We start from the raw sequence: 16,429 nt of genomic DNA, 5'->3' as shown, positions 1-16,429 counted from the left end.
AGAAAAGCTACCCGGGTGAGATTCATTGTCTCACCACGAGAGGGCACTGCAGGGCCACAGAAAGAACTGGTGGAAGATACTGCAGGTGAGTAGACCTGGCAGGCAGGTTTTCTGCGCTCCACCAGGTGTGCTTGAAGGAGTCGCCTTGTGTTTCACTCACCGGCAAACTCTAGCCTCCACATTGAAAGAGGACACCCCCCAGGGAATTAGAGATCTGCAGTTTACATTTCATTTCCTGGTGCTGTTCTGCAAGACAGAAAGTTTTAACCAAGGCAACGCTTTAACAATAGAAAAGAATATTTGTATTCACGGAACACGTTTTTTAAATTACACGGTGATTTTTTTTTTTTTTAAAAAATGTGTTAAATGCTTCTTCCGAGCGTGTAAATAATGATGTTTATATGCCTTTTTAAAAAAAAAAAAAAAAATCATTCTGCCTTTTATGGTTTTTTTGCCCTTACCTGCTGCAGAATGAAATTTAGTAAAGGAAAAAAAGGGGCATTTCCCCACACCCCTTTTCAAGAGCATTCCAAGCATCTAATCTTTTAAAGCTTTCCCCAGCAAACTCTGGTGCATAGGGAGGGACAATAAACAGCATAGCAGAGTTGGAAGGGACCTTGGAGGTCTTCTAGTTCAACCCCCTGCCCAAGCAGGAGACCCTATACAAATTTAGAGAAATGTCTTTTCATCCACGCTGGTGATTGATTTGTGTATTGATTTGGCCAAAGAGAAGAAGAGGCAGGAATCTCCATAAACGATTCCAGAAGATGTTCCGAAGGTGTTTTTTCAAGAGGCAACTGGACTCCTTTGTTTTTCCTTCAAGATGTTTCACTTCTCATCCAAGATCCATCCATCCATCAATCAGTGTATATCTATTTATACTGTCCATCCATTCATCCATCCAATCTATCTCTATCTCTGTCTGTCTATCACCTACCTACCTACCTACCTACCTACCTAATCTTTTTCTCTCTATCCAACCACCCACCCACCCATCCATCCATCCATCGATCCATCCATCAGTGTATATCTATTTATACTGTCTGTCCATCCATCCATCCAATCTATCTCTATCTCTGTCTATCACCTACCTACCTACCTACCTACCTATCTAATCTCTCTCTCTCTATCCAACCACCCATCCATCCATCCAATCTCTATCTATCTCTATCCATCCAATCTACCTCTATCTCTATCTCTACCTACCTACCTATCCATCCGTGTATATTTATTAATACTACCCATCCATCCATTCATCCAATCTGTGTGTCTGTCTGTCTGTCTGTCTGTCTGTCTGTCTGTCTATCCATCCATCCATCCATCCATCCATCCATCCATCCAATCTCTCTCTCTCTCTCCCTCCATCCAATCTATCTCTATCTATTTATCTCTATCCATCCAATCCAATCCAATCTATCTCAATCTCTACCTATCTATCTACCTCTCTTGGTTGAAAGCAGCTACAGGAAACATTTCCTGGGTGATCTGAGGACCCTTAAGACTAAAGAAAGCTACGTGGTGGATTTAAGCCCAGCTCCACTATTCACAACTCCCCGTGAAGCCTACTGATATTTAAATGTGAAAGGCTGATCTTTTGCATCAGTTCTTCGGGCTGGTCCTGGCGTACTTCCGTCTGCATGCTCAGCTGTGACACTTTTGCCACCCTGAGTCATACGCTGGCTGCGGAGAAGGAGGTCGCCCTTCCGATTTCCTAATCTGCCTTTGCCGTGTCCCAGAATTGGCTCCTAAGGGGAGGGTGTGGCCAGAAGAATTCTCCAGACTTACGGGTAAAGCCATTTCAGAGCCACCAATCTTGCCCTCTGAAGAGAAATGAGAAAGGCCTGCAACCCTAGATATATTCCATGAAGACCAACCAACCCACACCAAGTTTAAACACACATACACACACAAATCCCCTTTCCTTGGTGCTCCCCTACCTAATAGATTCAGGGTTTGTAACAAGCTCTGTGGGAAGGCAGTGGTTTTGCTAGTGTGTGTGTGTGGTTTTTTTAGGGTGGACTTCAAACTTCTCAGCAGTGATGTCAAGCAAAATAGGGAAGTACCCAAGACCTGTGGTTTCCTGTCTACTATGTTGAAAAAAATAACATGTATTTTGAAGATGTTCGAGCCACATGCAGAGGGGAAGGACACGGAAATTGGAAACAAGAAGGGGGGAACATAATCTCCATGAATATATAGCCTCACCAGCTCTTGTTATTTATTTAAAGAGTTCTCGCTATTTAATGAGTTGGATTACTAAGTTATTATTATTCCCAAAGGGGATGATAACCAACTTTCCTTCTTTCCTTCATGATTGCAACCTCCATTCGATTTTATTAATCCCAGGAAACTAATGAGGTTGATCGCAAAAGAGACTATGACTAACCTTTTAAACTGGTAATTCGACTGTCTATAAATGCTACCCATGGTTTCTGGCAAAGGCATACTGGTGGGAACAGACAACCCCCTGCTCCAACCTTAGATATAAATGGTTTTTACTGTTTTGATGGTTATTTTTAAAAATGTTTTACACTTTTAAGAAGTGTAAGCAGCCCAGAGTCACTGGGTTGAGTTGGGTGGGTACAGAAATAAATACATTTAATTTATTCCATGTAAGCATCAGAATGACCTCTGGGTTTCTCATCATGTGATAAAGAGCATAAAATACAACTCTAAAAAAACATAGCCAGCAAACAGGATAAGGGTAAGATAAATGTGGTGAATCTGACCATCAATACACCAAAAACATAGTTCAACAACATTCATCTGCACCTCTTATAACTGTCTGGTTCGGTTCTACAACCCAACAGGACAGACACAGACTTCAGAGGATAATTAGAACTGCAGAAAAAAACCATTACTACCAACCTGCCTTCAATTGAGGACCTGTATACTGCAGAAGTCAAAAAGAGGGCTGTGAAAATATTTACAGACCCCTCACATCCTGGACATAAACTGTTTCAACTCCTTCCCTCAAAATGACGCTATAGAGCACTGCACACCACAACAACTAGACACAAGGGGAGTTTTCCCCCCGAACGCCATCACTCTGCTAAACAAATAATTCCCTCAACACTGTCCAACTATTACAAAGTCTGCACTACTATTACTGTTAATCTTCTCATCACTCCTTATCACCCGTCCCCTCCCACTTGTGACTGTATGACTGTAACTTTGTTGCTTGTATCCTTACGATTTATAGACTGTTTCCTAGTATGATTTGATTGCTTATTGTACCCTATGACTATCATTAAGTGTTGTGTCTGATGATTCTTGATGAATGTATCTTTTCTTTTCTTTATACTGAGAGTGTATGCTCCAAGTCTTGTGTGTCCAACCACACTTGGCCAATAAAGAATTCTATTCTATATTCTATTCTATAATGGACTTATGAGTCCAACTGCATTGTTTCATTTTATTTTGTTTTTATTCATTTATTTTTTTTAATGTGTTTCCCCTTTTCAATTCTGGCTGGTAACCTGTTGTTTATTATTACTTGTATTACAACTTCTCCTCTCCCTTCTCCTCCCCTCTACCCTTTTCTCCTTTTTTCCTCTCCTCTCCCTTCTCTTCCTCTCCTCTCCTCTTCCTCTCCCATCTCTTTCTCTCCTCTCCTTTCTCTTCCTCTAATCTCTTCTTCCACTCCTCTTTCTCTCTCTTCTCTACCTCTCCTCTCCCTTCTCTTCCTCTCCCTGCCCTTCCTCTCTTCTCCTTTCTCTTCTCTTCCTCTCCTCTCCGATGAGCTAATTCAACTTTAGTTCAGGGCTAAATTAGCAGAATTTTGTAAGGCTGAAAGGACAAATCTCTCACTCTCTCCTTTGCAGTCTGAGAGGTTAGGGTCTGTGCCTCTTTCCCTGCCCATTATTCAACTGCAGAAGGAAATATTGAAGAAATTAGAAAGGTAGAGTTTGACTCAGCATGGAAAAATGGAACAGAAATAGCAAGAGGTCCAGAGCTGAATATCTCTCAGCTTCAAGGTCAGTTCAAAGCTACAAGATGGTCTCTTCGCTATTCAAACTTGTTTAATGTTTGCAGATGTAGCTAACAACTTTCCATAGCAGTGTTAAGTTACTACAAGCTACTTGGAAAGTGCTAAGTGTGTGTTTGACTCTGGGGAGTTTATGCAAGTCTTTGGAGTTCCTTTTATTACTATTTTTTCCCCTTTTGTAAATGGAATTCCTGTTTTTATGGTTGATAGTTGATGTCCATGCAGCTATTAAAAGCTGTTCACAGCTTTTTCTAAAGCTTTTATTCTTGGTCCCTGTATTTGTTTCTTCGGGAAATAAAATGGATCTGATATGCCTGTTTATGCCATTAGCAATCATTTTGATTGATGTCTAAAAAGTGAATAGCAGCGAATAGTTTACTTGCCAGAGTTTCCAGCTTTTTTATAGGATTGAAAATTCATAGAAATTTCCCAGGACAACGATGGGAAAAAAAAGCGAACAAAGGCAAGTAGAAAGATTCAATGCCCAGATTTGTTTCAAAGACGTTTCTGTCGAATCTTCACCTTGACTTGGATTATCGGATCAAATTGGTGTGTCCAATAGACAAGGCCAAACTGATCACATGCCTCCAAATTGATTTAAGACAATCTGGATGCGTTCTGCCGATTTCATCCCTCCTCCCCTTCTTTTTTAAAAAATGGATTCCAAATGGATTCAATTTGATGGTCTGGTTTGAATAAAATCGAGTCAATTTTCCTACCCTAGAAAGTTCCATCAATTGAATGGACTATTTTGAATTAGATTCTGCAGGGTTCACAAACGCTCTCTGCATTCTCCTTTGGAAACATTAGCAAGCTTTTCCTTTGTGGGTTTCCATTATGTTCAGCATTTTAAAAGGAAGATCTTAAGCTTGTAGAAGTTTTATTTCACCCTTTCTTCTGGGAGGGTTGTGGGAGTTTCCGTGCATCTGTTTGTTAAGGAGGAGTTATCGGCGGTTGAGGAAAGAAATGAATAAAAGGTGATTTGAAAAGAGAAAAATGCTGAGGAACGGACAGAGAAAGAAAGAGGGAAAGGAAAGGAAGAAAGAAAGAAAAAGAAAGAAAGAAAGAAAGAAAGAAAGAAAGAAAGAAAGAAAGAAAGAAAGAAAGAAAGAAAGAAAGAAAGAGGGAAGGAAAGATGAAAGAAAGAGGGAAAGAGAAGGGAATGGAGATTAGGAAGGAAGGAAGGGAGAGAAAGAAAGAAAGAAAGAAAGAAAGAAAGAAAGAAAGAAAGAAAGAAAGAAAGAAAGAAAGAAAGGGAAAGAAAAAGGGAAAGGAAAAGGGAAGAAAATAGAAATTAGGAAGGAAGTGAAGGGAAGGGAAGGGAAAAGAAAGAAAGAAAGAAAGAAAGAAAGAAAGAAAGAAAGAAAGAAAGAAAGAAAGAAAGAAAGAAAGAAAGAAAGAAAGAAAGAAAGAAAGAAAGAAAGAAAGAAAGAGGAAAACTCTATGGTTATATTTTACTGACCCAAAATAGGAAACCACATTCTAGAAAGCTAGTTCCTCTTTGCCCTTCTTTCACATGCCGATCTATGGTTCAGCAGGATACGCCGTGAGAACTTTATGAGCAAGCTGGTTGAACATGCGTGCGGAGTTCTCTGAGCCACTTTCTTTTTGACCTGACTTCCTTCTTCCAGAGCGTGCTTCTTTCTTTCCATGGATTTCACTGGATTTGGCCCAAGGAAGACTATTTGTCTATCTTCAGGCTCCTCATCTTCTTGATCAACCTCCATTTTTATTTTTTTTATTTTTTTACCTCGAATGGGCTGGTTCTGAAGATGACCGGCAAGGGTGGAGTGTTCTCACCGGCGTGCATCACGTTCTCCTTGGCTATGCTTTTTGAGCTGAACTCGAAAACCAGGAGCCTGAGTCCCTGTTTGGAGGTAAGTGATGGCCTTGCGGGCCAAATAAATTGCAACATCCTAGGCAGTTTTGAGACAGTGACCCATTTTCTCAGTAGCCCTCCCCTTATTGCTTCCTGATATCTCCAGAAGTTGTGGGTGCTTCAACACTGGAGGCTTTTAGGAAGAGATGGACCAACCCTTTGCCTGAAATGGGATAGGGTCTCCTGCCTGAGCAGGGGGTTAGACTAGAAGACCTCCAAGGTGCCTTCTCGGTTATTCTGTTATTCTCATCTGACGAACTGGTAGGGTTTAAATGTTTCTCCTTTCAAAACAAATCCTACACTTCTAAAATCATGCATTTTTTTTTAATAAAAAAGAGGGGAGGGGTATGATTTAGGAAGTAATGGGACTGTTTAAAAATCAAAGTCACCAACCTACCAGATGGTAAGGACCAATAAAGGAGAATGTTTGTAGCTCAGGGTTGGAATGAGGGGTCCTTGGTGCTCTCTGAGGTTGGTTGTTTTCTTGTAGACATTTTACTATACAACTAGATAATATCATCACTGCTAGAAGGAAGTGGGGTTGGAGGAGGAGGAGGAGGAGGAGGAGGAGGAGGAGGAGGAGGAGGAGGAGGAGGAGGAAGAAGAAGAAGAAGAAGAAGAAGAAGAAGAAGAAGAAGAAGAAGAAGAAGAAGAAGAAGAAGAAGAAGAAGAAGAAGAAGAAGAAGAAGAAGAAGAGGAGGAGGAGGAGGAGGAGGAGGAGGAGGAGGAGGAGGAGGAGAGGAAGAAGAAGAAGAAGAAGAAGAAGAAGAAGAAGAAGAAGAAGAAGAAGAAGAAGAAGAAAGAAGAAGAAGAAGAAGAAGAAGAAGAAGAAGAAGAAGAAGAAGAAGAAGAGAAGAAGAAGAAGAAGAAGAAGAAGAAGAAGAAAGAAGAAGAAGAAAAAAAATAATTATGGGGTCCTTGGTACTGTTTGAGCTTGCTTATTTTCTTTCAGACATTTCATTACCCAGCTAGAGAACATCATCAGTGCTAGAAGAGAGTGGTTTGCTGTGTTTACTGATGATGTTGCCTAGTTTGGGTATTGAAATGTCTGCAAGAAAACAACCAAGCTCAGAGAGCACCAAGGGGCCCTCAGATTATAAGGAAGGAACACTGTCTATTTATGGTCTCTTCTACTTCTAGGTAGTCCCAGGTCACTCATACAGATGCATGGAGATGAACCTCACTACTATCCCTTCAGGTATCCCAAACACCACCCAGACCTTGGACCTAAGTTTCAACCCACTGAAAACCCTGCACTCCAATTATTTCTCAGCCGTTTTTGCACTGAGATTTCTGGACCTCGCTAGGTAAGAAGCTTCAACAGGAAAGATGCAAAGATGAGGGTAGGATGGAACAATTTTCTGTATGTATTTTCTTCTGTAAACCCAATTTCTCGGTTTCCTGGGTGGCAGCTGGTTGTGCGAACAGGAAAATCAGTTGAGTGTATGGTATATGGAGATTCCCAGTCATCCAGGTCCTGGTTGTCCCAAAGGTGCTTTTTTCAAAAGGCAACTGGATTTTTTTGGTTTTTCTTTTGAAGATGTTTCTCTCCTCATCCGAGAAGCTTCTTCAGCTCTGACCAGATGGTGGGGAATGGAAGGATTTACACTCCTTGCAGACAGCTGGTCATTTGCATCCTTTTACAGAGTCATTGAGGCCACCTGGAGGTTTATCTGTGTCCTCAGGGTCACCTGAGTGGTGCAAATGGGTGGGGAGCCTTTTTGGCTGCAGGATGTTTTCTGCCCTGTATCCTTTCACTGTTGAAGACAGGTGCAAGATGCAAATGACCAGCTGCCTGCAAGGAGTGTAAATCCTTCCATTCCCTATCATCCAGTCAGAGCTGAAGAAGCTTCTTGGATGAGGAGAGAAACATCTTCAAAGAAAGACCAAGAAAGTCCAGTTGCCTCTTAAAAAAGCACCTTTGTGACAGTTATGCATATAAGTAAAGTAATTTGGACAAGGTAATTTTTTAACCTACTTGGGATTTTTGCTCCAAGTACAATTCTATTTTTCCTAAATTCCACATCTGATCTTCATCAGAATAGAAGCTGGTTGCATTTTAGGTGTTTTGCATTTTGACTTTAACAGAGTTTTTTTTTTAAATGTACCATTCCTTAGTGGTGTGTGTGTGTATGAAAAATAAATAGTCCTTCATATCTTTCAATCTTTTAAAATTAATCACTTTGCCTTCTTAAACACTGTACTTGTACACTTGTCTTAAAAGAGTTTTGTTTGTTAACTTTTTGTTTTAAGGAACACTTTGTTCTCACTTCCCTTTCCGCCCTTAAGGGTTTAAATTTTGTGACGAATGTGGATGTTTATGAGTTCGCTATCTTATGAAAAAGCAATTCTTTAGTGGCCACCTTTGTCCTGATTTAAAACAGATTCCAGAAGTGGGGGAAATGCTAAACTGGCATAAAAACGTCAGACGGGAAAGCTGTGCAAAATTCGAATTGATTTTGAATCTAAGTGAATATTTAGATCCGGTAACCAATGCTGGTTAAACTGTCTGTTTAATCCTCTTGGAGCTTTTCCAAGTCAACCCACCATCTTTGGGAGTGGTTTGAATTGCAAAATCAGAATGGGATATTGCATCTTTACGGTTCTTGACTGTCAATCAAATTTTATCAAGGCCATATAGTAGGGGTGTCAAACTCAATTTCGTTGAGGCCCGCATCAGGATTGTGTTTGACCTTGGAGGGTCAGAGGGAAGGGGAAATGGCTAGGGAGGGGGCGTCATTGTGGTGGGTGTGGCTGAGGTGGGTGTGGCCATGGTGGGCAGAGTGTTGCTGGAGGCCACGGAGGCTGAAATGGGATGCGGGAGGATCCAGCCTATGGGCCTTGAGTTTGACACCCCTGTCATACAGCATAAAATCCGTCCTTGACTGATAGGTGCCCCCATGAACTTTCCCCTTCTTTTCTCCCCTGTTCCAACAGGTGTCATCTTTGGAAGATCGAGGACAATGCCTTTATGGGACTCAACAGCCTTTCGGTCTTGATCCTGACAGGAAATCCCCTCCAGATCTTGGGACTGAGGGCTTTTCATGGTCTACCTTCTTTGCAGAGGTTTGTTGCTGTCGAAACCAATTTGTTCTCATTGGGCACGTTGCCCATCGGGCACTTGACGTCTCTCCAAGAGTTGAATCTGAGCCACAACCACATCGATTCCTTGAAGCTCCCAGGCTATTTCTCCTACCTAATTTCACTCCAGCACCTGAACTTCCAATTAAACAAGATCTCCTCCATCTCGGTAGGAGATCTAGATGCTTTAGCAAGCCCCAACTTGACGTTGGTGCTATCTAGAAACGATATAAAACACATTGAACGGAAGGCCTTTGCGGGACTTCACTTTCAGCAACTGGCTTTGAGAGGCTGCTTTGAGGATAAAGTCATTATGCAAGCCAGCATCCAGAACATGTCCGGTTTGCATGTCAACAGTTTATTGTTAGGAGACTACAGAGATATTAGCAAAGTGGAATCCATCGACCAAAGCCTTTTAAATGTCCTGTGTGACTTGTATTTGCAGGAGCTCACTGTCATTGAAATGGACTCCCTAGAAACTGGAAGCACCCTCTCACCTTGTCTCAACAATATTTCCAGGGTGCGTGTGATCCATACTTATTTCGGCGAAGACTTTATGTTTCCAAGCAACTCCAATATTTCCCACCTTGAGTTCAAGAACTGCGGACTGGATGCAGTCCCTGCTCAGAATCTCCCTTCCTTAACAAAGCTAAGAGTGCTTCAGATCACTCACACTAAATATCTCAGAGACTTTGAAAAGTATTTTGAAGGCCTCCAAAACTTGGAGACCTTGGACCTCAGCGTTAACAGGCTGGACACTCACCTGTCCTGGGTTGAACTCCTGGAGGGCACTCCCAACCTGAAGCACTTGAACCTCAGCTTCAACACAAAAATCAGGTTAGAAATTGAATGCAATGGGCCAGGCAAGTTGGAATATTTGGATTTCCAACACACGGCCCTCGCCTCACCTGGAACCGTTCCTTCGTTTTTCTGTCTCAACCATCTGATTTATCTTGATATTTCTTACACGGATACCACAGTTATATCTCAGTGTTCGTTTTGTGGCTTGCACAGCCTGCGTGTGCTCAAAATGGCAGGCAACTGCTTTGCAAACAATCAGTTGGTTGACAATTTCCGGAATCTCACCAAACTGCACTTTTTAGACATTTCCAATTGCCAACTCAAATATATCTCTCTCAGCAGTTTAACCTCCCTCCATGAACTCCGGCTGCTGAATGTCAGCCATAATAAACTGCTAGGTCTCCACCCAGAGACTTACATGAATTTCCCTCTTCTCACCACCCTGGATTTTCACAATAACCAGTTGGCTGCTTTGACGGAGGAAGATCTTAAGAACTTACCTGCTAGCCTGAAACACGTGGACCTCTCTGCAAATCTTTTTGATTGTTCTTGCGATCATGCACATTTCTTGCGGTGGGTAAAAAACTCCTCAGCCCTTCTTCAAAATGTCCAAAACATGGTCTGCTATAGCCCTTCAGACTTAAAAAATGTGCAAGTGATGGATTTTGTCTTGGCGTCCTGTGAGATCAGCACAACCACCGTGGCTGTTTCGGTGACTGTCGTTCTGGTTCTGATTGTAATCTTGATTCTATGTTATAAATATTATTTCTACCTTTACTATATCATGGTGCTCTTCCTCGGAAACAAGTTCTCGGAGGAAAAGGAAACAGTCTACGATGCCTTTGTGATCTTCTCCAGTAAGGACCAGGAATGGGTGAAACAAGAACTGCAGCAGCCTCTGGAAGAGGAATTACCATACTTCCACCTCTGTCTTTTCTACCGAGATTTCATCCCTGGAGTTTCCATCATTACCAACATCATCAAAGAAGGCTTCCAGAGCAGCCGAAAAGTCATCGCTGTGGTCTCCGATCACTTCCTGGAAAGCCGCTGGTGTAACTTCGAACTGGAAGTGGCTCAATCGTGGCAATTAGTGGAGAGCAAAGCCAGCCTCATCTTAGTTGTCTTAGATGGGGTCGACAAAGCAGCCCTCCATCACAAACTGGGGTTGTTCCGTTACCTACGGAGAAACACCTTCTTGACCTGGAAGGACCGGGACCTCAGCCGCCATGTCTTCTTAAGGCAGTTGAGGTCGGCCTTGCTTGAAGGCAAAACATGGACGGAAGATGAACTCAAGCTAATGTTAAAAAATGGGTGAGGTGTATTTTTGCTGCCCAACAGAGCCGATTGGTTTAATTTAAAGGAAGCCTTCAAGAATAGGGGGGTCTCACCTTTAGAATTTCTGTTTCGAACCTAATACTCTAAGTCAGTGGAGATTCTCAGTCAGCCAGGCCATGGTTGTGCTTTTTTCCCCCAAGAGTTTCTGGTTTTTCTTTGAAGACTCAAGAAGCTTCTTGGATGGGAAGTGAAACATCTTCAAAGAAAAACCAGAAAGTCTAGTTGCCTATTGAGGGGGGAAAAAACATATTTGGGTCATAGTATCCTAAGCCACAGCCAGATCCATTTATTTGGGAGTGGGGTTTCCTGACCCCCATTTGGTGTGGTGTGGTGGCCTAGAGGTGGAGTTCTTGCCTTACAATCAGGAGGCTGTGGGTTTGATCCTAGATAGAGGCAGATATTTCTCTGTCTGGGCACGATGAGAGTATATCTGCTGAACAAAACTCCGGATTGGCGACAGGAAGAGCATCTGGCCAGTAAATACTCCACTCCATTCAGTTGCCCAGACTTCAACTCACAAGGGATTATGGGATCATTAAAAGGAGATGATGATGTTGATGATTTGGGATACACCAGCATTTCTATTCTTCTGTCTCATGGTCATCATTATGATAGTGATGATGTTATCCATTTAGTCGGGTCCAACTCTTGGCTATTCTATGGGCCAGGTCTCTCCAGTTCTTCTATGGGCCAGATCTTCCACTTCTTCTTGGTTCTATGCTCTGGCTGGGGTCAGCTTTGATTGTGTTATTTTGTATTGTTGGAAGACTTGATTGAGGTCTATCAGCTTCCACGATTTTGATGAAGAGGTTGAATTGACTTTCTCTTGAATGGACTTTATCGCTATGAATAGAGAAACCCGACGAAGCATTCAGTCCGGTGTTCAGGTATGGTCAGAGATCTTAAGACATGACTTGGAGCATTAACGTGGAACAGGTACAAAGAGAACAGGGCAGGCCACCAAAGGTGCTTTTTCCAAAAGATAACTGGACTTTCTTGGTTTTCTCTTTATCCAACCTCCTGCTTAAGGCAGGGGAAACTTGTAACTCTTCAATGACTCATGATCACCAGGGAATTCAAGTGGTGGGATGGGGGAGAAGACATTAAGAAATTTCATTTTCTTCCTTTGGCAAATATCTGTCATCCCGATTCATTCCCCAACCTTCACAAATGGGATGAATCAAATAGAAAACCCATCTAGAACAGCACTAGTTATTATTATGTTCTCCTCTAGTGGAAGTTTTTAAAGATGAGACTGGACAGCTGCTGGTCTGGAATGGTATAAGTTCTCCTGCCAGAGCAGGGGTTGGACTAGAAGACCTCCAAGGTCCCCTCCATTTCTATTATTCTGTTATTCTGCATGAGGAACATAGGAGCTATGTTAATAGGGGCAAGTGAAGGTGTACTCTGGAATGACATACTTTGTCTTCCTGTTCTGGGAATTATTTTCTATATATGTGGTATCCAAGAAGGAACTGATAAGGAAAACAGACAGTGCATTTTGACAGAAGTTATGACCTCCTTTAAAAAAAAAATGTTGAAAAAAATGTAAATTAATTTGTGTGACACTAATGGAAATGACTGAGGAACGTCCATAAATAAAGTTCTTAATTATTCCACTCTTACTTTGTCCATGCCTGGCAAGATAATGACAACAAGAGATGCCGGCGGGGGAAAAATATTTTAAACCTGCCGACACAAGGTTTAAAAGCAAAGGTGTGCCAGACAGCGTGGGTTTTCAAAGCCCTCCGGTCTAGCATTTGTGCACCCTTGTGTTTGTGTGAATGTTTGCACCCTTCCTGATGATGAAGAATCCACTTGTTTGAAGTGACAGATTTCTAATGTACTCCATTCGCTAATTTTGGAGTAATTTTTTTTGTTTTTGAATTGGTGGTCGGGAATGTGCATTTTTGGGTCATTAATGATTTTCCAGCATTTACGTAGAAATGCTAGCTAATCTCTACATTATATTTACTTCTTTCTCACCCATAAACAAACTAACAAACAAACAAAAACACAGATGGGTTGCTACGTGTGATACACAGCCAGTCCTCGATTTACAGCCATGATCCGAGCCCAAAATTCCTGCTGCAAAGTGAAACACTTGTTAAGTGAATTTTGTCCCATTTCCACATTTGTTAATGGAATCACTGCCATTCTTAAATTAGCCGCACTGTCATTAAGCACAGGCAGCTTTCAAGCCAGTGACTTTACACTCATGAAATAGCGAGCGGACTCTATATTCTTAATGAGCTAAGGATTGCAGCTCTTACATTTCTGGCAGACAGCAACAAAACCAACATAAGAGAGGTCATTTCGCAAGGTCCTCACCACTAAAGCTAGTAGAGAAAGCATCAAGCTATGTAAATATTTGTCTGAATTCCATCCGCGGATTTAAATTTAAAAAGAAAAAAAGAAAACTCCCTTTCTGTGTATGTGTGCGTGTGTGTATATATGCTCTCTGTCTCTAAGCCATGTGTGTGTGTGTGTGTGTGTGTGTGTGTGTATTTCTCCTCCTGTCTCTCAGCCTTTGAAAAACCCAATTCACAGTGTAAATAAATGTTTGCATCAAATCCCACTATCCTAAGATGCTTTTTAAAAGTATTGTTATTATTGCCATCGTTATTATTGTCATTATAATAAAGGGTTTCTGGAAACCCACCAGCAGCTGGGAGGAATGATAATAAAGAGTTTATGCTGGTTGTGCTGCTGATAGGGGGAAAAAAAAAAGAGCTTGCTGAAGGCAGAACTCAGCAAATAGGAGCCCCCAGGGATTTGGTGTGGCAGAAGGTAGGATAAAAAATAAGTGGCACTTTCTACCAGTTAGGGCTGGCCTGTGCCCCACCAGGTTGGGTCAGGAGACAGGTAGAGAGTTATGAAGATACTAAAAAAAATAAAAGGGGAGTCCAGGTAAAGGTAAAGGTTCCCCTCACTCATCCGTGCTAGTCGTTTCTGGCTCTGGGGGGCAGTGCTCATCTCCATTACGAAGCTGAAGAGCCAGCGCTGTCTGAAGACATCTCCACGGTCATGTGGCCAGCATGACTGAACGCCGAAGGTGCATGGAACGCTGTTCCCTTCCCACCAAAGGGGTCCCTATTTTTCTTTTTTGTACATGCTTTCGAACTGCTAGGTTGGCAGAAGCTGGGAGAAGGAACGGGAGCTCCCTCCGTGACGCGGCGCCAGGGATTCGAACCGCCGAACTGCTGACCTTTCTGATCGACAAGCTCAGCGTCTTCACCACTGAGCCGCCGCATCCCTTTCAGTATGCCTAGTCTAGGGGGGGAAAAGGACAAGGGGTGATATGATAGCTGTCAACAAAGTTCATCCAAGTAATTTATTAAAGAAGTCATACTGGCACATCTGGGAAAACCCAAATCTGAGAGTTCTGGGGTTTTCCCTTCCCAAGTGAAAATCCAAAATCCATCATCCCCTGCACCCACCAGTCTACCACATGGGACAATCAGCCATCGTCCCAACATGGAGACATTCCTCCAGACACTCCTCTCCAGGTGCAGGGTAACTTGTCCTTGACTCTCTGAGAAAGAATGTTGTTAAGTCTAATCTTCCACCTCTCTATGAAACCCCTCCCCCCTCCCAAATTCCCAGGCACTGAATGTGGCAGCCTCGAAGCTTCTAAGTAAAATATGGCTTCCGAGCCTGACAATAGCAGTCTTCCAATATCTAAGGAGCAGCCACAAAGACATATGAAGAATGGTTGCAGGAACTGGGCGTGTTTAGTTTAATGGAAAGAAGGACTTGGGGTAACATGAGATTAGTACTCCAATATATGAGGGGCTGCCACAAAGATGAGGGGAGGTCAATTTAATCTCCAAAGCACCAGAAGGCAGGACAAGAAGCAACGGATGGAAACTAATCACGGAGAGAAGCAATCCAGAACTAAGGAGAAATTTCCTGAAAGTGGGAACAATTAACCAGTTCAGGCCAGCATTGGAACCTATAAATTCCTTTTAAAATATTGCCCTGAAAATGGATATGTCAATATTCCAGATGCAAATCACAGTTCATCCGTTCAGATGTGCTGGCCTCATTTGATGATGAAGAAAGGAAATATAGCTAGCTTTAGGTGTTGGTTTTGTGACTTATTTAGGGGGTAAACTTCCGCCCCCAGGTTTGCAGGGGTTGTAAAGAAAGTTGGTTTTCTGCGACAGTTGAAACAGTAAAGTCCCCTATATTATTTCAACCGTTCCTTAAATTCTTTGGAATGATCAACCTGAACGCCAGAGATTAGTCATAATTCCCCTGTCAATGCTTCTTTCGACTGGCTGACAACTCATATCTTCAAAAATCCATTAAATTCTCATCTGAATATATTATCCAAAGGACAAGAGATGGGTAGCAATTAGGATAGAGAGAGTGCTGACGGATTGCTTGTTCATATATACATTTGAATGTCATTGTAAGATGGAGAGGAAATTGTCTATTTTTCCACTGGAAATGGAGATGACTGAGTAGAGCTTTCAATGTAGTACAACTGGATGAGAAGTTGGGTTGGAGTCCCACCACAGATGTCTCAAGTATGATGGACAATGAGTAGAGCCTTGTATATGAGCTTTGTAGTACAACTAGATGAGATGTTGGGTTGGAGTCCCACCGCAGATGTCTCAAGTATGATGGACAATGAATAGAGCCTTGTATATGAACTTTGTAATACAACTAGATGAGATGTTGGGTTGGAGTCCCACCGCAGATGTCTCAAGTATGATGGACAATGAGTAGAGCCTTGTATATGAACTTTGTAATACAACTAGATGAGATGTTGGGCTGGAGTCCCACCGCAGATGTCTCAAGCATGATGGACAATGAGTAGAACCTTGTATATGAGCCTTATAGTACAACCGGATGAAATGATGCGATGGATTCCTACCATAGATATCTCATGGGCAAGGCTAATCGTGATCCGGACTTTGGTGCTAAAGAGGGTAGAGTGTGACAAGCCTTCCATAACTTTATAGTAGGAACTCATATGAATATTTGGTGGCAGCAAAGAGAGCTCTGTGCCTTGTGGTTATCCTCCAGCATTTGTCAAAACAATTAATGCATCATGGATAGAGTATTCTTAGACTGGGCATTCTAGGAAATCTCCAGCCATGCCAACCGCCCCATGCCTACCCCCAATTTTCAAATTTATCCCCCCAAAAAATTATGTCGGGGGGGAGGGAGGGGGAGAGAGGATGGATGGATAGATAGAATGTGAATGGAATAGAGTATAAATAGAGAGCTATAAATGTAAAATATAAATATACTTATAATAGCTTTTAAGAAGAAGGAGAAGGAGAAAGAGGAGGGAGAGGAGGAGGAGAAGGAGGAGAAGAAAAATAAGTAGT

General features: G+C 42.2%; 1 protein-coding gene across 1 annotated transcript; it reads left to right on the top strand.

Annotated features, from left to right (window-relative positions):
• Positions 1-5,376: 5,376 nt before the first annotated feature.
• On the top strand, positions 5,377-12,703 carry TLR4 (toll like receptor 4). Its single transcript, XM_026688862.2, has 3 exons — positions 5,377-5,865; positions 7,008-7,174; positions 8,805-12,703. Exons 1-3 carry the CDS (start codon positions 5,761-5,763, stop codon positions 11,062-11,064), a joined length of 2,532 nt encoding a protein of 843 aa, XP_026544647.2. The 5' UTR covers positions 5,377-5,760; the 3' UTR covers positions 11,065-12,703.
• Positions 12,704-16,429: the final 3,726 nt, after the last annotated feature.

The sequence above is a fragment of the Notechis scutatus genome, chromosome 15, assembly GCF_049901735.1.
Source record: "Notechis scutatus isolate UNSWTSFEM ecotype Mainland chromosome 15, rNotScu1.2, whole genome shotgun sequence".
In the NCBI taxonomy this organism is placed as follows: Eukaryota; Metazoa; Chordata; class Lepidosauria; order Squamata; family Elapidae; genus Notechis; species Notechis scutatus.
This window is presented reverse-complemented; position numbering and strand designations above follow the sequence as displayed.